Here is a 22,454-nt window from a genome sequence, read left to right as displayed (position 1 = left end):
ACAATTTAATTTTTTCGAAGTATTATATTTTTATAATTTTTATTCTGCTTGTAAATTTTTCTTAAAGACTGGTCTGTACTTTCAAGAACGTATCAATGTGTATATTAACATAGCTTGGAATGACATTATTTGCATGAATTTAATAATCTATAATTTCATTTCCTTGCTTTGAAAGGTAAAAGATCATATCTAGTCAGCAAACACGTTTAATGTCTTTGCCTACTCTTTGTTTTAATATAATAATGCTTATTGAACACCTTTTGTTACTGTGCACTGATTTACAGCACAACAGGTTCCTTTATGACCTTTTCATGCTTGTAGGTAAAGTATGTTGATCGTGTTCACCCTAAGTTGAGCCGCCTTAGGAAGCTCTGCGTGAGGACACTATCAGTATCCACTGCTTTCATTTTAGTGGAGCAGAAAACTTTCACTAGCTGGTGCTCACGTGTTGCCCTTCTCCCTGGAACACGGTGCTTCTGCACGGGCCCTCTTCCTCACATTGCTGCACAGTGATGGGGACCCCTTCACCGTCACATGGTGTTAAGTCTAGAGCACAGGTATCACTAGGAGCTTTGTCCCAGTTCTTGGTTTTCTGGTGAATTTGTTAACAGAATTATTTGTCTTCTAGAAGTCTGAACTTCCTACTGGCAGCCCATGCCCCCTCCATTGGGTCCTAGGTTTCATATTGTAGTTGTAGCCATTTCCACCAGAAGATTAAAAAAATTGTTCCATGTTTGATCTTAGAGTGTTTGTAAAGAACCTAATCGTTGGGCTGGAGAGACGGCTCAGAGGTTAGGAGCATTGTCTGCTCTTCAAAAGGTCCTGAGTTCAATTCCCAGAAACCACATGGTGGCTCACAACCATCTGTAATGGGGCCTGGTGCCCCCTTCTGGCCTTCAGGCATACACACAGACAGAATATTATAACTTTAGTTCCGATGGAATTTGCTTCTTTGTACAAATGTGAAATAAGAATCTGGAAACCATCCTGGCATGTGGCACATGCCTTTAATTCAGGTGGCAGAAGCAAGCGGATCTATATGAGTTCAAGGCCAGCCTGGTCTCCAGATTGATGTCCAGGACGGCAGGAATAGAGAGAGAAACCCTGTCTCAAAAATCAAAAAAAAAAAAAAAAAAAAAAACAACAGCACAAAGAATCTGAAAACCATTCCCTATGCTATTTTTGCAGTAGCTGGAGATGTTGCCTTAGCCCCCCCTCCTTCCACCTTTGACGCCTGACAGAGACACAGAAAAGAAAGGGGAGCTCAGAGTCTGATGACCTGATGACTTGCTGAGGGCGGATTTTAAAATAAATTCAATACTTGTTCCCCCTGCCCACTTAGTCCATTGGAACCTTTAATTAGAGCTGCAATCATCTTGCAGATTCATTTGAGAAGAATAGAGACTTACACACTTGCTAATGTTTTACCTAGTGTTCTTCTATAATGAACCTTCTTTGTATGGTTTCTATACATTAAAAAGAATATGTTGATTAACTGTCTTTCTATTAATATTTTTCCAGTAACCTGATAACTGGGATGAATTCACATGACAGAATTTGCATAGGAAATATGAAGTCATTTTGTTACCTGCCTGCGTGAGAGAGAATTACACTGCCGCTGGTGTAGTTAGAATCTTACAGGTTATTACAAGATTATATGGGTTAGGGACCTGAGAGTAACTTAATATGTCATGGCCAAAAATTATCAAGAAAGATAAAATCTTCCACAATTATGGGTCTCTCTGGAAATTAGCTTCATGAGGAGTAGCATTAATTTCTAATTGCAAGACCCTTTCAAACCACTCTTTCAGTGACAAAATCATATTGGTGGACAGAACTAATTGATACGTTTATGAGTAGATGAGACCCCATGCTCTACTAGAGAGTAAGACCTAAGGCCTCACTGAGTCTGCTTGAACATTTCATCAGATCAGATCTCTACAGTACATTTATGGAGCAGGGTGCTCTCTCCTTCACCATTCATCGGGGACTTTCCCTTCGACTCTTTCTGCAATTACTTGGCTGTAGGAAGACTTGCATTTTAAAATTTTAATCTGTGGAATTACATTACATGGCCTTACAAGAAAACTCAATTTTATTGACAGAAATAGAAAAGGGCCTTTAAAGGATATTACCTAAAAGTAATGAAATGGGAGGTGATAGATAGGTAGTTAGGTAAGTGGGTAGATAGATACATAGGTAGGTCAGTAGGTGGAGAGAAAGAAAGAAAGAAAGAAAGAAAGAAAGAAAGAAAGAAAGAAAGAAAGAAAGAAAGAAAGAAAGAAAGGAAGGAAAAGAAACAGGCAGATGATAGATAGATAGATATAGATAGATAGATAGATAGATAGATAGATAGATAGATAGATAGATAGATGGATAAATGATTGATAGATCGAGAGAGATAATAAATAGGTTGTTTTTTCTATGACAGCCTTTAATCTATGCTGTATAAGCCCAAGATTTCTCACCTTTTTTATATCTTAAGCTAATTAGAAAGCATGAACAATTCTCTCAATAGTTAAGTGAGAATATTCCTTTTTATTGATTTTATTGAACTCTACATTTTTCTCTGCTCCCCTATCTTCCTCTCCCTTCCCCTTCAACCCTCTCCCATGATCCCCATGCTCATAATTTACTCAGGAAATCTTGTCTTTTTCTACTTTCCATATAGATTAGATCCATGTATGTCTCTCTTAGGGTCCTTATTGTTGTCTAGGTTCTCTGGGATTGTAATTTGTGGGCCGGTTTTCTTTGCTTTATATTTAAAAACCACTTATGAGTGAGTACATATGATAATTGTCTTCTGTGTCTGGGTTATCTCACTCAATATGATGTTTTCTAGATCCATCCATTTGCCTGCAAATTTCAAGATGTCCTTATTTTTTTCTGTTGTGTGAATGTACCACATTTTCCTTATCCATTCTTAGGTCGAGAGGCATTTACGTTGTTTCCAGGTTCTGGCTATGACAAACAATGCTGCTATGAACATAGTTCAGTGTTAAGTGAGAATTCCTATGTTGTTTCTTTGTTCCCTTTCAAACAAGACTGCTCATGTAGCCCAGGCTGGCCTCGAACTTGTGATCCTCCTTTCACGTGTATCTTCACTTACTCTATCACAGTTCCAAGGAGTAGATCTCATCTTTTGTGTGGTCTGTGTGTATTGCCCTTATGGGTTTGCTTTTCAGACTGCTTTAAGAAACCATGGCCTAATCTGAGACTGCGGGGACCGTTTTACACAAAGAGACGATGAAGTCCATAAAGATGAGGACTGGTAAACAGGCATAGAAAGAAGGTTTCTAATTCCTGCAGAAAAAAAAAATGGTCTTAATGGTGGTAGGAGTGGTAATTATCCAAAAAGCAGAATTAATGCTTATCAGCATAAGAGTTATATTTCCTAAAACATGTCAGGCTGGGTGTGACAGGGCATAAACACTGTCTTAGTCAGGGTTTCTGTTCTGTGAAGACACCATGGCCACAGCAACTCTTACAAAGGAAAACATTTCATTGTGTGACTTACATTTCAGAGATGAAGTCCATTATGATCATGGTGGGACATGGTGGCAAGCAGGCAGACATGGTGCTGGAGAAGGAGCTGAGATACAATAAGTGATCTGAACTAGGTGTAGCTTGAACATAGGAGACCTCTAAGCACGAAGCCTTTGGAGATATTTAAAATCCAAACCATACAGCCTCACACCAATGCCTTGCACTCAGCAAGCACTAAAGTGTTAATTCTCATTATTATTATTATTTTCACAGTGTCCCTTGGGATACAAACAAAACTGCCTGAAGATATTTCTGTGTTAATGCAAGAGTAAATTAAGTGAATCAAGGTCAAGGCCACGAAAATGGCATCAGGGTAAACCCAGGTGCCCTAGTTTGAGTGACTGTGGCTGAGAGGAATCACTAAGGCCAAAGCAACTTGGAGAGGAAAGGTTTATTACACTCACACTTCCAGATCACAGCTCATCAAAAGCAGTGAGGGCAGGAACCTGGAGGTAGGAGCTGAAGCGAGGCCGTGGAGGGTGCTGTTTACTGGCTTGTTCATCATAGCTTGATTTGTCTGCTTTCTTATAGAACCCGGGGTCACCAGCCCAGGGATGTCACCACCCATAATGGGCTGGGCCCTCCCCATCAATCACTAATTAAGAAAATGCCCTGCAGGCTTGTGTGTGGCCTGATCTTATGGAGGCATTTCCTCAACTGAGGCACTCTCCTCTCTGATGATTCTAGCTTTTGTCAAACTGACATAATGCCAGAGCAGCAGGTTAAATAACAAAGACTTGGTAATTACAAACCTATGGGCTACATATTTCTTACTATGTAAAACACTTTTTACAAGTTACGTGGAAAGTCTGAAAAGCACTACTACATATACTGCAACCTTTTAGAAGTATCTGGTTTCGTTTTTGTTTTCTATTTTCTCAGGGGAAAAGACAGACAGAATTGGAAAATACATAATTCGATACTTCAAAATGCCAATGGACACAAGCTGGAAAAAAGGTTAAAAACAAAACATTTTCAATAGTAAATTGTTATTCTTTTTATTACATACTTCCAATAACAAATCTACTTCTCTGACTGCTTATTGTAGCCATGGTAACTATTGAGAATTATACCCAATTTAGTCAGTTCCCAAAGTATATTGGGGACAGGGACAAAAGATGACACCCCCACTAACAAGTGACTTGATGTGTCTGTGGTTAGACAAGGTCACTACAACCTCTGCTGAACTTCTTTTTTTTTTTAACTTTTTTTAATATTTATTTTTTTTAATTTATTTATTTATTAAGGATTTCCGCCTCCTCCCCGCCACCGCCTCCCATTTCCCTCCCCCTCCCCCGATCAAGTCCCTCTCCCTCATCTGCTTGAAGAGCAATCAGGGTTCCCTGACCTGTGGGAAGTCCAAGGACCGCCCACCTCCATCCAGGTTTAGTAAGTTGAGCATCCAAACTGCCTAGGCTCCCCCAAAGCCAGTATGTGCCGTAGGATCAGAAACCCATTGCCATTGTTCTTGAGTTCTCTGAAGTTTGCGTACAAATGGATGGAAATAGAAAACACTATCCTAAGTGAGGTAAGCCAGACCCAAAAAGAGGAACATGGGATGTACTCACTCATATTTGGTTTCTAGCCATAAATAAAGGACAGTGAGCTTATAATTCACAATCCTAGAGAAGCTAAATTAGAAGGTGAATCCAAAGACAAACATATAGGCATCCTCCTGAATATTAACCTTCATCAGGCGATGAAAGGAGACAGAGACCCACATTGGAGCACCAGACAGAAATCTCAAGGTCCAAATCAGGAGCAGAAGGAGGGGGAGCACGAGCAAGGAACTCAGGACCGCGAGGGGTGCACCCACACACTGAGACAATGGGGATGATCTTTCGGGAATTCACCAAGACCAGCTAGCCTGGGTCTGAAAAAGCATGGGATAAAACCGGACTTACATAGCAGACAATGAGGACTACTGAGAACTCTGCTGAACTTCTGATGGCAGAATTAGCTATAAAACAAAACAGGATGAACACCTGTGAGTGACAAGTTACTGAATTACTGTTCTAAAATAAGTGTTCATTCTGCCTTCCTCCTTCCCTCCTCCTTTTCTCCCTCCTTCCTACCTCTCCTTTGATTTCCTTTCCCCCTCTTCCTCCATTCAACCTGCTATTTCACTGTATGTCTATATGTGCAGATGTATGTATGTGTATAGCCATAAATTTTCTACTTAGTTCAGCAGAAGCAGTGCCCAAGGTTGACAGTGACTGACTGAATTTGTAATTAGGACATCAAATGTCCTTCTAAAAGATCAACAGCCTAGTGCTGTCACCATGGGCTGTGTGTCTCTCAAATAACCCATCAAGTTCCCTTCTCCAGAGTTCCTTCTAGGCTACACGAATCATGCTTCTTCATAAATTCCCTTGCCGATTCTCAGCCCAGCATCCAGAAACCACTGACCCCTCCTAGACATGAACATCTCTATACACATCCCATGAATGAGTCTGATAGGGTCGCCTTCCCTGCCTAATCCAGAGACAGGAGTCATGTGTTGGTCATGCCAAACCTTAGGATTGACTTAAGGGAAATGTCTGACAACTATGTTCAGGGAAATATTCGCTCTCTCCTGGGCTACATACTGAGCCCCAAGCAAGTAGAGTATAGAGTGAGACCCTATCTCGGCAAATAAATAAACAGTAACATTAAAAAGAGGACAGAAAAAGAAAAATAGCTTCTCTCAGGAGGCCTGGAGTAGGGAAGGTTGACACTGGCAGGATAACACCCCCTGTCCCCTTCTGTGTGCTGTGCAGCATGCTTAGACAAGAGTCGTGACTCAGGGTTTGGGGTCCTGGTACACTGTTCACAGACATCCCAACACCTGATGATACTCTGAGAAAGCCCAAGACTCATACCCTGACAACCTCTCTCTCTTAGGATGATAGCATTATCAACAAAATAGTTTAAAATACCATGTGGTCGTTGTGGCTACATTATTATTTTAAATGGTCCATGTACAGTTTTATTAATATTAGGTGGCCATTAACACTAGAAGACCTGGGCTAGACAGATGAGTTCTCTGTTCTTCCAGAGGACCTGGGTTCAATTCCCAGCACCCAAATGGCAGCTTTCAGCTGCCTGTAATTCTCCCTCCAGGGTATCTGACACTCTCACACAGACGTACATGCAGGCAAAATACCAATGCACAGAAAATAAAAATAAATCACTCGTTTTAAAAAGTGGATATTTAAAGTTTAAACAAAATGTCTAGAAGAGAGAAGACTAGTTGAGTCCTACTTGACCAGGCCATTTTACCTCCCATCTGCACTGTACCTGCAGGAATCCAGAGCCAAACCACCAGCTCCTTAACATATGTGATCTGGGAGAGAGTAAGCACATGTTTGTTTCTTTGGCTTCAGTTGGTTCTGATAGAAATGGAGGGCTAGGTCACAAGTCCAAGAAGGTCTAACAGAGAGGAAGTGGGAGCAGAGCCCACACAGCTCAGGGGCGCTGTTGTGAACACACTGGGGCTATAGTCAAGTCTGGGCTCCCGTTTGGTCACTTTACATAAGTGGAAAGAGCAGACAGAGCACAGGTGGCTTCCTATGGGACCAAGGGGTGGAGGGAAAGAGGAGTGGGGAGTTTACCCTGGGCATATCTAGGACTTCAGCATCATGAATGACAGTGTCTCACACTGAGCACCACCCCCCAGTGCGGGTATCCTACCACCCTTACCACACAGCTATCACCAAACTTGGTCCAATCACATTCTTGGACACTGTTCAATTAAGAGCAATTTGTACTGGGGGACAAACAAGAGGTAGTGAGAAAACTTGCCTATGTCCTTGGCATGTCCATTTCTTCCTGTTTTACCTGCTTCTTGAAGCCTGGCTAAAAACCAAGGTGATTCTTCCAGTATGCAAGGCTAGGAAGCTCTGGTTTCTTGACTCTCCAGGGTATCTCAGCTCACTAAGGGTAACTTGAGGCATAACACTCCAGCTCTTGAGATGTTACTCATGGGTACATGCCTCCTGGGCTAGGCCAGCGGCTCACACCTGCAGATCTCAGGACTGAGGAGACAGTGGCAGAGGCAGGAGGATTGCAAGTTTGAAGCCAACCTAGGCCACATAGTGAAACCTTGTAGCAATCAATCAATAGATGTTTCATGGAGCCATTTATATCCCAATAGGGTTGGTGGTTTTGTTGTTATTGTAGTTGTTGTTGCTGTGGCTGTTGGTGTGTGTGTGTGTGTGTGTGTTTGAGACAAGATTTTTTTGTAACTTTGAAGCCTGTCCTGGAACTAGTTCATGTAGACCAAGCTGGGCTCAAACTCAGAGATCCACCTGTTTCTGCCTCCAGAGTGTAGGGTTGGGTTTTCTGTGTGTGTGTTTTTTTTTTAAGGTTCTGGGTAACTGTTATGACCAAAGCCCAGAAAATGAAGTATTATTTATCTCAAGAATTCCTTACATCTCACTAAGGCAAGATTCCTTTGCAACCCAATCTAGATATGCTCTGCTCAAAGGAAGAAGTACTTATGACTGTATATATAGAGGAGGTTTTATTTCAGGGTCTGCACTTCCTAAAGAATATCCTTGTGATCCAGCTGTGGGCACAGACTGAGAAGGAACAAACAGACCTCTAAATCCCCAACTTTACCATTCAAACTGATTTGGCCATTATTGTCTTAATGACACTTATGAAGTGACTTGTTCTTTTTGTGTGTGTGTCACATCTAGTCAGCACATAAACCTGATGATTGCCACCTTTATAATTAAATCTAGATCAGAAGTCAGCAACCTTTAGCCAAGAGGAAAAATCTGACTTGTCAGTTGTTTATTAATAAAGTTTTATTAGAAAATTTCCTTTTATTTACATGTAGTCTATGGATGTTTCCTCATATGAATGAAAAGCTAAGGAATCACAAAGCAAACCAGCGACCACAAGACCTTGGATGTTTACTGTCCAGGCCTTTACTGGAAATGCTCCTGACTTCTGTTCTGGATTTTATCTTTATTTTTCAGAAAGTACTAAACAGGATTCAGGAAAATTAGCTTTAAACAGTGTTTCTGTAAAGTGTTGCTTGCAATGTGATGTTATCAATAAGAGATTTGTGTGATGTTTTCTCAGCTTACACGAGGAGACGTATCAACAGTTCTTCACAAAGACGCAGAAAACGAGGTAAAGAAAAATGTGATTTATCAACTTTCAATGAATAATAATCTTTTAAAATGTTTATGAGCCAGGACCTCACTCACTATGCAGTTCTGGCTGGCCTGGAAAATGCTATGTAAACCAGTCTTATCTTGAACTCATGGAGATCCGACTACCTCTGCTTTCCAGGTACTGGGATTAAAGGCATATGCAACCATGACTGGAATTAAATAATTCTTTTTCATTTTATACTATATTATACTGGGTCTCATAGACAATTTCCATGCAAGTAAATAAGCATTCTTTGAGCAAATTCCACCAGGGCCAAGGGCCCTCCACTCCCGATTCCTGTTGATCCCCCTTTGTCTCCCAGACAAATTTGCTCCTACTTTCTTATCATCTGTACATATAGTTTTGTGTCTCTGTGCGAATACTCAAGAGCCACAGATGAGAGCAAACATGCCTTTGTCTTTCTGAGCCTTACTAAGTGTGCTTACCATGATGATCTCCAGTTGTATCCATTTTCCTGCAAACGGCAATAATTCTGACTTTCTTTTCATGGCTGAGAGAAATTCCACTGTGTACATAAATCAGTTTCTTTACTGATTCCTCTGCTAGTGGACACCTAGGGTGGGGTGACTAGCTTGTCAGTAGTACCACAACAAATGTTGACAAAGTAGCTAAGCTCTTACTGTGTACTCTGCGCGGTGAGTGACAAGCTGGCTTTCTTGATTGGCTGTCGAAATCAGTAGCAAGTCATAAGGTCATCATCAGCATTGGTCAGTGTCAACGGAACCAGACAGATTGCTGGTAACTCCCATTCCTCCGACTACTTAGTTGATTTGGGAGGGACCCAGAGCTGCATGTGTCCTCATGTACTGAACATATTTGAGGTAAGAGATAAAGTATGTGACCCAGATGATATTTAGCATAACTTTTCCTTGCCAGTGTAGAAAGCCATGGAAACACACAGACCTTGACGGTAAACAAGACCTGTGTTCTAATTCCTCAACTCCTGTGTGCCTTTAGCCTGTCATTTGTCATTTCTTAACTCTATTTATCTGTAAAGATGAGACTAGGAGGGGCTGGAGAGATGGCTCCGCATTTAAAAGCACTAACTGCTCTTCCAGGAGACCTGGGTTTAATTCCCAGCAGCCACATGGCAATTCATTACTGTCTGTAACCCCAATATCTGACACGCTTATGCAGATGTACATGTAGGTAAAATGCCAATGCACATTTTAAAAAAGAAAATGTGGCATCCAGTTTCAGGTGAGTTAACCTGAGTGCCCTGCCAGGGCCAATGTTGTTTTGAGAGACTGCTCTGAAGCAGCTGTGGTTGCTCCTCCCACCCCATCCCAGCCCCACAGTGTCTTTGATGGAAACTTTAACTGGCTGGAAAGGAAGAAGCCACTAATACGGAAGTTCATTTTAAGGCCTTCAATATCTGGTTCAATGAAATTGGATCCCACACAAATGAGACATACACACAGACTGCCAGACACAGGCATCACCAGCAGGCACCAGGCATGTGCTGGGACATAGACAGGCAGGCTGAGTGAAAGTAGACACACAAGCCTGCAGATAGACACATACAGGCAGGCAAGCTGGTATAGGTGGCCTCAAGGCCATATTTATACAGAACCACGCAAAAGCTGCACTCTACCAGAACTGATTATCTAAAACATGACATCACTATTTTCTTTGGGGTCTCCAGATATCTGGTGTCAGCTAACTCAATGTGCTATCTCATTGTCCCCACGCTTCCCGCCATGTACACTGTCAGTCATGTTTTAGCTGACATATCAGGTAGCAATATCAAAACCATATTGTTTAAATTTAAACATTCTCATGGCTTTCTGTGTCTAACACAAGCACCCTTAGAGTGGTATTCAGGGCTCCTTTAGAATTGCAGAATCTTCTAGAGCCACTGCTTGAGGCCTCAGGCAAGCTCAGGAGAGGAGAAAGACAGCAAATCAGATGAAAGGAAAGTGATGACATCACCTCATTGGGTGCCCCCTTCCATCCCCCTCTACTGGAGATGCCTCCAACAGCAGAACAAAATTTGAGAGTTATCATTCCCATCTGCAGAACTCCAAAGTCATTGCAAAATGAGAACGATCTATTCAAAATATTCGTAGGAAAGTCACTGTACAGTGGCTGCTGTGACCAACCAACCTGTTTGAGAGCTGGGATTCTGACACACAAGGCTTCAGCCACTATGCAGTTCAGAGGTTAGGAGCAGAGCAGGTTGTTATCTGTAAGAACCTAATCATTCATAAAAGAAATCCCTTCAAGTGTAACTAATTCCTGGGGAAAAAATGATGTGTTTTAAGTTGCAGAAAGAAGATACCAAAGTGGGTAGAGGGAAGGGCGTGCACAGATCTATAATAAAGCAAATTATGTCACTGCAGGTCCAAGAATTCCCAAACAAAAAAATGTGGATTTTAACATTCCTGAGCTTCCGGTGACCTGTGGTTCTGCTAAGGGGACTCTGTATAGGGAGAAATTTAAGAAAGGTGAGTTTTAGATCTTCTTTGCTCTTCACCTGGACAATGGCACCATGTATGGGGTGGGCACCTGTGTTGGGGGTGTCTCATCCCAGAGTCAGTTTATGGGACTCATATTGGCAATGCCACACCTGTTACTGAAGTGAGGGTTTGAGGCCAAGTTACCAATGAGAAGAGGGCGTGAGAGGCCAAGTCCAGAGGAGCCAGAAGCTTTTGACATTGCTCTCCTAGTGGTGACACACAGGGTGCAATCAACCACCCCAGCAATGAAAGTGTGAAAGGCTTTCTTCCAAGGGTCTGCCCGAGCCCAGGGCCAGGGCTTCTAACAGCATGGAGTTATGCAGGTCCCTGTCTGCATAGCACACACCAAATCCAGACGCCCACAAGTACAGCGGGTCTTGTTTGTGAAATAAACTGTAAATGGTTTTGAAATTTTGAGAGTTACTCTGTGTTTCTGAAAGTGACAGAAGCTCTCCCCAAAGTCACCTTTGCAGACTACAGCCGAAGTCCAACTGTGCCAGGCATCGTTTCTTCAGAGTCTCAGGCCTGCTGTGTTCATTCTTTTCTGCACCAAAACCAAGAGAGGAGCAGCAAAGAGGACATTTTTGAATTTTTTTCTTTTTCTTTTTCTTGTACTATTGGGATTAAACCCAGGGCCTTGTGCCTTTGAGGCAAACGCCCTCTCACTGAGCTGCACCCTAAGCTGCAGTTTTGCCAATTTAAATATCAAACGTCCCTGGCCTATCAGGTCATCTCCCCTCCCCCCTGTGAAAAGGGGCAATAAGATGCCTGTTTAGCATCTCAGACCAGAGTAAGCCCTAACACACCAGGATGGGAAGTATATGTGTCTGAGAAAGTCAGCATCAACTTAGTGGGTCCATTAGCTGTAACCTCTGTCTAACTTTAAGCTTAGTAAGAAAAAAACAGAGGATTTGGATTGGAATTTGGATACATTCAAACCTCAGCTCTCTTGGTGTATTAGTCCAGTGTTCTCTGCTCTACTGAAATATTCAGTCAGGCTGCTCTATTTAACTTACAGATTTAGAGGCTAAAAGGCCAAGATCAGGTAGCCTCATATATGACCTTTGGAGAGAGACTGACGGCAGGTGGCATCATGGCAGGGACATGACATATAGGAGGAAGAGATCACACCATAAGACAGGAAGCCAGACAGTGGCTGGGGTCCCATGAGAACTATCTCAATCCCTCCCAAAGGCAGCACCCTCCATGATCTAGTGCTACCTTACCTACCGCTTTCTTTTTTGTTTGTTTGTTTGTTTTCTTTTTTTCTTCAAGGCAGTGTTGCTCTGTGTAGCTATTGGAGCCTGTCCTGGCACACACTCTGTAGACCATGCTGGCCTCATATAGATCTGCCTACCTCTGCTTCCCAAGTGCTGATATTAAAGGTGTGCACCACGGAAACCAGAAGTGGACATCAGATCTGGAGTCATGGATGTGAGCCCCATGTGGGTTCTGAGAACTGAACCTGGGTCTTCTGCAAGAGCAGCAGTGCCCTTCACCACTGAACCGTTTCCCTAGCACCAAAGTAGTTCTTTTGTTCTCAACAAATAAGTGTTTTCCCTGTGGTTCTACTGCCTACATGGAATTTAGCTGTTCCATGTAGACAACATTTACTAAATCACTTTTAACATCAACTAGTCATGAGTCTAAAACATTGAGGGGTAACTGTAGTAGGAGCTGCGGGCTGTGTTCCTGCTGCCCCAGCTCCTGGTTGCCTGGCTAGCTTATGCTCCGAAATAACAACACACAAATTGTATTCTTTTAAACACTGCTTGGCCCATTATATCTAGCCTCTTCTCAGCTAACTCTTGCACCTGGACTAGCCCATTTCTAATAATGTGTGTAGCATCCCAAGGTGCGCTTACCAGGAAGATTCTAGCCTACGTCCATCCTGGGTCGGAGCTTCATCTCGTCTGCCCCAAAGAGGAGAGCTATCGAGTCTGAGCTCACTTCCTCTTCCTCCCAGCATTCTGTTCTGTTTACTCCACCTACCTATGTTCTAACCTATAAAATGGGCCAAGGCAGTTTCTTTATTAGCCAATGACTTTTCTCCATCATTTTCCCCTTTTCTGTTTAAACAAAAAGGAAAGGCTTTAGCTTTAACATAGCAAAATTACATATAACAAAACAGTTATAAAACAAGAATTACAGTTACAATATTTACATCTACTTTATCTTTTATAATAACTAAGGAAAACAACTATAATTATCTATCTATTCTTCAACTTTATCAAAGACTCAAGAAGGATACAATATAACCTAAGCAAACAAGAAATAAGCAACTTCCAAACTCTAGAAGTAACAGAGACATCTCGCTGCCTGGACAGTCACCCAAAGTTCCTTTGTACCATTGGGGCATCCATCTTCGGCCTACGGGCCCATAGTTTCCAGCAGACATTTCAATGAAGCAGGAAATTTTAAAGGCAGTTCAGTCACTATCTGCTGTGTCCTGCAGAATGTCTTGCAGACTCTTTCATGAATCAGGAACCCCGAAAGATAATCTCACCTTTAGGCAAGTTCAATAGTCCTCTCTCTGTGGGTTCTCTGTGTCCAGTTTCTGCAATAGTACAGGCTAGAGCAGGTTCTTGCCCAAATGGCTATCAAACTCCATAAAGATCCTCTTTGATACCCATCTTCTTCTTGAAGTAGATTGGTGTTTCCAGGAGCAGACATTTCTCATTGTCATGAAAAACCCTAAGTTATTAAAACATTAAATAGCATATTCCATAGTCTTTGAAAGATATGAAGAATGCCGATCTAACTGAAATATATATCTATATATCTAGAAAATATAACTAACATGACTACAAACTTGACTATTATTAATGATTATCCATTAACAACCTATATACATTACATTTTTAAATGAACTACACAATCACAATAGCCGCTGAGATACCAGCCCATTGGGGTGTAGTCTCTCTCCCTTTAAAAAAGCAACTATTGACTGGAGGAGCGGAAGGACCTCCCGTAACAGGTAACTAACTGTCGTGACCTGGAAGTGTAATGTTATAGAAGTAGCTGTACTGACAGCTTCCTCATGGCTGGATTCACAAGAGTCCAGCATGGAATTATCTGCCCTCACTCACCTTTCTGAAATGCAAGTTGGCCCTACACTTGGTCACAGTAAAACAAGGATAAATAACCCTATTTTAGGGCCATTCCTTTTTTATCTTTTATTATTACAGTAGAATGCTTTTAAAGGAAATGTCAAAGGATGAAGAGATGGCTTTGTGGTTAAGCACACTGAATGATCTTCCAGAGGACCCAGGTTCAATTCCCAGCAACCACACTTGGCTTACAACCATCGAGGCCTACAGTTTCCAGAGATCCAGTGCCCTTTTCTGGCTTCTGTAAGCAGTAAGCACAGATGTTGTATACAGACATACTTTAAGACAAAATACCAATACACAAAAATAGATGAATTACTTGTATGCCAGGCAGTGATGGCACTCACCTTTAATCCCAGCACTCAGGAGGCAGAGACAGCCTGGTCTACATAGCCAGTTACAGGACAACCAGGGCTGTTGAATCCTGTCTCAGTGGGGGGAAAAGCTTTTTGGGAAAAACGTAAAGGATAACATCAGTGGTAGTCTTTCTCTGTCCTTGCCTATCAGGATGGGTGTGTGGCCCCTGATGACTGAAAGGGAAATGCACATTCTCCTAAGACTAAACCTCAGCCCCAGACCCAGGATGATGATGGGCCAAGGGCAGGTGTTTTTGTAGCTGACTGTTCAGTTTGTCTTGGTCTCACAGGCATCTATGAGAAGAGTATACGGAGTGAGACTGGATGTTGGTTGACTCCCAAGGAGTTTGAAATCGAAGGAGATCGCGAAGACTCCAAGAACTGGAGGCAAAGCCTGCGTTGCTGTGGATGGACCCTGGGAGAGTTGATAAAGGTATTCTGGGGGCATATAGCTTCCATGGTTCCCGGGTAAGATGGTGAATTAAAAGCTTCTATGTGATAGGTAGCTTCAATTATTCTGGGGTGAGACAAGAGATTAGAAGTTCTCTCCATGTGACTGATAATTTCAACCAAGTTATTTCACTGTTGTATTTCACTGACACCAGACGGTAGCAGAATGTCTGTTTACAAGATACCATTATGATTCTTCTAAGCCGGGGTCCATGGCATGGGTTGATATCAGTATGCCACTCAAGTGTTACCTTGACTGGCTTGCACTACAGCTTAATCATTGAAATGCATTAATTTGCATCCTTTGAATGGTAGGAGAAAAGACTGGGACCTTTACCATTAACTAGCTACATAAAATTTGGTAGCATGAATATAATTTAAGTTAAAGTTGAGTGTAATTTAAACGTGGAATGCCAGTGTGAAAATAATACATGGTTACGTATCTAAAGATAATGCACCCGTGTGGATGCTTGCGTTACAGGATGTCCAGCAGTGCTTCTTCCAGGCCATCGTCTCCCACTTGTTCTTGAACAGCTGAGTATGGTTGCCACACCTGTACTCCCAGCACCTGGGAGACTGAGGCAGGGAGATTGCTCCAAGCTCAAGGATGGCTTAGACATTGTAGTAACTGCCAGAACAAATTACAGAGTGAGACCAACCTCAACTCTATCTACCCAAAAATAAGAGTAAATAAAGGAAAAGTAATTTGAAATTGCATTTTGAAATAAGTTCTTTGCTCTTCATTTATATCAATCCCCTGAATTGGGGAAATCAAGAGCTTCCCTTGGTAGTAGAACCTGTTTTTTTTTTGACGTAGGGTTCACAGATCTTTCTGGCATGTGTCTCAGATGGCCTATCCCTTGTGTCATCCTCACAATAAAGGACAAAAATTTTCTCATTGAGTATTGGCTGAGCTGCATCTAAAGCATGGGGAGTACAGATGTGAGCCCCTGGCCAGGGCAAGGCTGCACCTTCATCCCCTACCTGCAGTTACTACTGTGGAGGAGAGGAGTCTGTAGAAAATGATGCTGAAGCCAAGGGATGGGATGGCTATTTCTAGGTTTAGGACTAAAAGCCTTGTTATGGAACAGTCTTCCCTGAGCTGGGTCACAGAGGGCAGTTCTGACAAAGTGTAGGGGTGGGGTTTTCTGCATGGGGAAAGAAGGGCATTAGAAACCAGCCCTCGATGTGTCTGGAAACTGTGGGAGATCAAGCAGCATCTCTTGTCTGAGCTCACTGTGAAAATCAGCAGGCCAGGAAAAGGTGGTTAAATGTCTCCTTGACTCAGTGTGAGGGCACATGGGGAGTAATTTCCATGACAACTTGTATTTAACAATGGAACATCCAGACAGAGTCACTAGAAAACAGTTAGAAATACAAAATAAAAGCAAAGACTTACCCCATCATTAACATCTCTGTCTTTCAGAAAGAATTGCTACCGAACCCACAAAGGAAAAAGAAAAAGGTAATTATTCCAAGATCTCCTTCCATGATGTCTGATGCCATCATCTACAAATTGGTAGTTGTGTTCCATACTTTCTTCATCCATTCTTCCATTGAAGGGCATCTAGGTTGTTTCCAGGTTCTGGCTATTACAAACAATGCTGCTATGAACATAGTTGAGCATATACTTTTGTTGTATGATAGGGCCTCTCTTGGGTATATTCCCAAGAGTAGTATTGCTGGGTCCAAGGGTAGATTGATCTCGAATTTCCTGAGAAACCGCCACACTGCTTTCCAAAGTGGTTGCACAAGTTTGCATTCCCACCAGCAATGGATGAGTGTACCCCTTACTCCACAACCTCTCCAGCAAAGGCTATCATTGGTGTTTTTGATTTTAGCCATTCTGACAGGTGTAAGATGGTATCTTAAAGTTGTCTTGATTTGCATTTCCCTGATCGCTAACGAAGTTGAGCATGACCTTAAGTGTCTTTTGGCCATTTGAACTTCTTCTGTTGAGAATTCTCTGTTCAGCTCAGTGCCCCATTTTTTTAAAAATATTTATTTATTATGTATACAATATCCTGTCTGTATGTCTGCAGGCCAGAAGAGGGCACCAGACCTCATTACAGATGGTTGTGAGCCACCATGTGGTTGCTGGGAATTGAACTCAGGACCTTTGGAAGAGCAGGCAGTGCTCTTAACCACTGAGCCATCTCTCCAGCCCCTCAGTGCCCCATTTTATAATTGGGTTGATTAGCCTTTTACAGTCTAGTTTCTTGAGTTCTTTATATATTTTGGAGATCAGACCTTTGTCAGTTGTGGGGTTGGTGAAGATCTTCTCACAGTCAGTGGGTTAAAGAGGAACATGGGATGTACTCACTCATATTTGGTTTCTAGCCATAAATAAAGGACATTGAGCCTATAAATCGCGATCCTAGAGAAGCTAAATAAGAAGGTGAACCCAAAGAAAAACATATAGTCACCCTCCTGGATATTAGTCTTCATCAGGCGATGAAAAGAGACAGAGACAGAGTCCCACATTGGAGCACCGGACTGAAACCCCAAGGTCCAAATCAGGAGCAGAAGGAGAGAGAGCACAAGCAAGGAACTCAGGACCGCGAGGGGTGCATCCACACACTGAGACAATGGGGATATTCTATTGGGAACTCACCAAGGCCAGCTGGCCTGAGTCTGAAAAAGCATGGGATAAAACCAGACTCGCTGAACATAGTGGACAATGAGGACTACTGAGAACTCAAGAACAATGGCACTGGGTTTTCATCCTACTGCATGTATTAACTGTGTGGAGCCTAGGCTATTTGGATGTTCACCTTACTAGACCTGGAAGGAGGTGGGAGGTCCTTGGACTTCCCACAGGGCAGGGAACCCTGACTGCTCTTCGGGCTGATGAGAGAGGGGGAGTTGAGTGGGGAAGGGGGAGGGAAATGGAAGGTGGTGACAGGGAGGAGACAGAAATCTTTAATTAATAAATAAATAAATAATAATAAAAAACAAAAAAAAACCAAATTGTTAGTTGTGATCTCTGTCACATTACAGTTGTTAAATTCACTGATTATGGCAAAAATGGATTTTATAAGATGGTATTGTTGTGATTAATATTTTAAAATATTATGCAATATAAAAGGCCAGTGCTCCATTTAACATTAAAACATTTGAGATTGAGGTGGTAACAATTCTTAAAAACAATAAAACAATGGACTGTCACTATGACCCAGGAATTAAACCTGATTGATGACCTGAGTTTAATCCCCAGGAATTATATGATGGAAAGAGAAAACAGGCTCCCTAAATATGTCCTTTGCTCTCTACCTCATTGTCACATGAGTGTCTATACACTTGCATATATAAAATGCAATTTTTAAAGACCTAAATCCTGCAAAGATGGCTCAGTGGTTAAGAAAACTAACTGCTCTTCTGAAAGATCCAAGTTCATTCGCTGGAGACAAGGCATTGAGCTCTCATCTCTGGAGTCTGGATAGCTCATTGGATGACTGAGGTAGATCCATGGACCACTGCTTGGAGGCAAAGATCTCACCTGATGACTGTGCATTAGAACCCCTCAGAATGTTTAAGCATCCAGTGCTTGGCTCCAGCCCCGGCTCAGCGAATTGAAATTCATGTTAACTGGATCCTAGATATGTGTTTTGTTTTGTTTTCCCTCAGTGTTAAAGATCAAACCTAGGGCCCCTTTCATGTGAGGTTGAACATTCACCCATTGGACTACACTCTCAAGCCTGAAAATTTTTAATTCCATGAATGATTTTAGTCTATAACATGTTGATGATTACTGTTAAATAAAAGAACAAATTTCTTGTTTTAAAAAAAGGGAGGTTGGATGGTGTAGGAGGTCCTTCTGTTTATGTATTGCTTTCATTGGTTACAGGGAGCGGGGCCCTTTGTTCGTCCTGGCTGCCCAGCTAGCTTATACCTAAAATAACCACACAGAAATTGTATTAATTAAATCACTGCCTGGCCCATTATCTCTAGCCTCTTATTGGCTATCTCTCACATCTTGATTTAACCCATTTTTAATAATCTGTATATCACCATGAGCTCATGGCTTACCAGGAAAGATTTAGCGTCTGACCTGGCGACTCCATGGCAGTTCTCTCACTCTGCTCTCTTCCTCCCAGAATTCAGTTTCTTTTTCCCCACCTACCTAAAGTCTGCCCTATCAGGCCAAGCAGTTTCTTTATTGATTAACCAGTGAAAGCAATACATAAACAGAAGGACCTCCTACAGTTGGAGAAAAGCTCAGTGGAAGCTTGCTCTTTCCAAGGACCTAGGTTCAAAACCTAGCATCCACTTGGTAGCTTGCAACCATCTGTAATGCTAATTCCAGCAAATCTGTCGCCTTCTGTCCTTTGTGGGCCCCAAGCTCACAAGTAAGATGTAAACATACATGAAAGCAAAACATCCATACACATAGAATTAAAGTAAAAACAAAAAAAATCAAAGGGACAAGGGCATGGCTAAGTGGTGAAGTGTTTACCTAGTGGTAGATGCTTGTCTATCATGCTTCAGGTTCAAACTCCAGCACCATGGAGGGAGCACCACTTAGAGAGAGCTGGATGTGTATGGGGATGTACCTTAATAGTGCAGTGATTGTCTAGGTTTGGGTTCTACGCCCACATTAAAAAAGATAAACCCAAGGGCCCATCCAGGCCTCTAGACAATGGACCACTATGTAGATTTGCCTGTGTCCTGCTCTTCCTCAGGACTCACTTGCAGTGTTTTTAATAAATGACTCAGAAATCTTGACCCAGCAACTTGATAAGAGTGTTCAGCAAACAGCCTCACCTGCTATTACAAACAGCAAAGCCTGTTGCAAGATTCCCTGCCCAGGGCCCTGTTGGAATAGATGCCTCCGAACATGTCCCTCAGCGGCCATTCAAGGTACCTATAAAAGAGAGCCCATGACCAGATTCATGTTTGCAGCCTAGAAAATGAACATTGTGTGTTCTTGTGTCATAGTCAATGTCTGGGTGAAGAGAGAAATCAAAAATTACAATTTTATCCACTTAGATATTTTTCTTTATTGGTGATGTCATGGGTAAGTAATTCTGTACCCCAATAGTATCAGGTCCTACACATGTGGTGAGACCTAAACTTAGGGTGAGCATGACTGGTATAGGGCTGGGTGTCTGAGACAGGGAAGGGCAGGGATGAGTCAGGGTTCACATCTGGGCTTCAGATGATGGGAGGTTAGAGGCTCATTGTAAAAGGGAACAGGGACAGTGTTACAGACAATAAAGACCTCCCTAGAGGTGAGACTCCAGGGTGAGTGCTGGAGGCCCAAAACAAGACCAGAATACAGACCTGGAAGACTAGAGAAAGAGTGGTCATGGGAAGAACTGTGAATATTGAGGCAAATGAAATGAGTTGAGGGTAAAATATAGAATCCAAGGAGCCCCACGTTCCAATAGTGGAACCAGCTCTACAACCCTAGGTGATCTCCTAAATATATTCATTTAATGTTAGAAATGTCACCTTGGAAACTGGTTCAATAGAATCAGAACCCAAGATAGTCTTGACTACATGAGCCCCCTCTTAAAAAAAAGATAATGAAATTAATTTATTAATTAAGCTACATTAAGATATTATATTTTGGAGTTAGTCTGTCCTAAATAGTAAATATGTTAGGTTATCTTTAATTCAACTTTTCCATTACTATTGTATTTTTCTGTTTTTAAATTATTTTTATTGATATCTACATGTTTCTCTGTTCTCCTCCCTACCTCTCCCCCTCCCCTTCAATCCTCTCCCAAGGTCCCCATGCTCCCAATTTACTCAGGAGATCTTGTCTTTTTCTGCTTCCCATGTAGATTAGATCTATGTATGTCTCTCTTAAGGTCCTCATTGTTGTCTAGTTTCTCTGGGATTGTGATTTGTGGGCTGGTTTTCTTTGCTTTATGTTTAAAAACCACTCATGAGTGAATACATGTGATAATTGTCTTTCTGTATCTGGGTTACCTCACTCAAAATAATGTTTTCTAGCTCCATCCATTTGCCTGCAAAATTCAAGATGTCATTCTTTTTTTCTGCTGTATAGTACTCCATTGTGTAAATGTACCACATTTTCCTTATCCATTCTTTGGTCAAAGGGCATTTAGGTTGTTATTGCAATAGTGTTTCTGTTATTTCCATGTCAGAATTGCTGTTTTCAAATTGTTAATTTTTCTAGTCTGACAAATCCCAACAATTCTCTAAACTTCATTCCATATCAGAATGCCATTTTCTAACAACTCTGTTCAATACTCGTCCTTAATATTTTGAGGAGAGGGCCTGATGAGATATAGAGAGAGTTAAGAGCACTGATTGTTCTCCCAGAGGACCCTGGTTTGGTTCCCGGCACCCAATGGCAGCTGACAACCACCTGCAAACCCAAGGCCAGGGGATGAGATTCCAACTTCTGGCCTCTGCAGTCAACTGCGCATATGTGGCGCATGTATATACACTCAGGAACACACACTTAAAGCAAATATTTGAAGTCTCCTTTAGAGTAAAGAAATTTCTGGGCCACCTTGGTTTAGGCAAAGGCCACCTGCTCTAATATTCCGGTGTCACACTGCTCTTGATGATTTCTGCAATATTTCTTCTTGTAGCTGGAAAATTCAAGACATTGTATGGTGTGCGGAGGGCGACGGAAATTGCGCCCTTGTGTTAGTTGTAGAAAATTCTATCATAAGAATTGCCACATCCCACCTGTGGAAGACAAGAGGTTAGTAAGACAGCCCTGCCTCTACCAACCCCCAGCCCTTCCTTCTCAGGACACACTTCCTCCCTACGCACACACACACACACACACACTGCTGGTTTGCTGTCTCCAGTTGGAGATATCTTGATACAATGAAAACAAGACTCTTAGTCTCAAGATCCAAATGTATCCATAGTTGTTTATCAGCACTCATAGGAGAAAATTAAAGGAAATAATTAATAAAAAAGTCATTACCTGAAAGAAGTGTTCCTCCCTGTCACCTATGTGCTCCACTGGGGTGATAGCACTGTAGAGCGGTTGTTGGCTTTGACCATGCATTCATCTCCCCCACTACAGAATTACAAAGTTGATAAAGCTGGGCTTTCAAGCCTTCAGAAATCCTCCCCAGCATTCTATCAGACGAGTTGATCCTGGGTTGCAGAGCACTGCATGAGAACTAGAAATTCTGTGTGTCAGCACCCCACCCCCACCCCCACTAAAGCACCCCTTTGCTTTAGCTATATCTCTGGGCAGAGATAGAATGTGAGATTCCAAGAGGTTGAAAAGGGATTGGATGGGTTCTGTGAATAGTGTGGATGAAACTACTGTGACCCAGGGACTGATGTCTCCTGGAAAGCCTCTAAGAGAACATGCCCTTTGGTGACAGGAGGAGTCATAGCACCACCCACTGCACCCAGGGCAC

The 22,454-nt window shown here is 42.2% G+C and overlaps 1 protein-coding gene across 1 annotated transcript in view; it reads left to right on the top strand.

Moving 5' to 3' along the window:
- LOC101995389 (nuclear body protein SP140-like) overlaps positions 1–22,454 on the top strand; it is a 67,847-nt gene that overhangs the window by 39,597 nt on the left and 5,796 nt on the right. The window contains exons 11-15 of the mRNA XM_013351726.2: positions 8,620–8,670; positions 11,058–11,162; positions 14,931–15,073; positions 16,517–16,555; positions 21,660–21,775. Coding sequence (XP_013207180.2) covers positions 8,620–8,670; positions 11,058–11,162; positions 14,931–15,073; positions 16,517–16,555; positions 21,660–21,775 — 454 coding nt within the window. The remainder of the gene's footprint in view (positions 1–8,619; positions 8,671–11,057; positions 11,163–14,930; positions 15,074–16,516; positions 16,556–21,659; positions 21,776–22,454) is intronic.

The sequence above is a fragment of the Microtus ochrogaster genome, linkage group LG4 (genome assembly GCF_000317375.1).
Source record: "Microtus ochrogaster isolate Prairie Vole_2 linkage group LG4, MicOch1.0, whole genome shotgun sequence".
Lineage (NCBI taxonomy): Eukaryota > Metazoa > Chordata > Mammalia > Rodentia > Cricetidae > Microtus > Microtus ochrogaster.
This window is presented reverse-complemented; position numbering and strand designations above follow the sequence as displayed.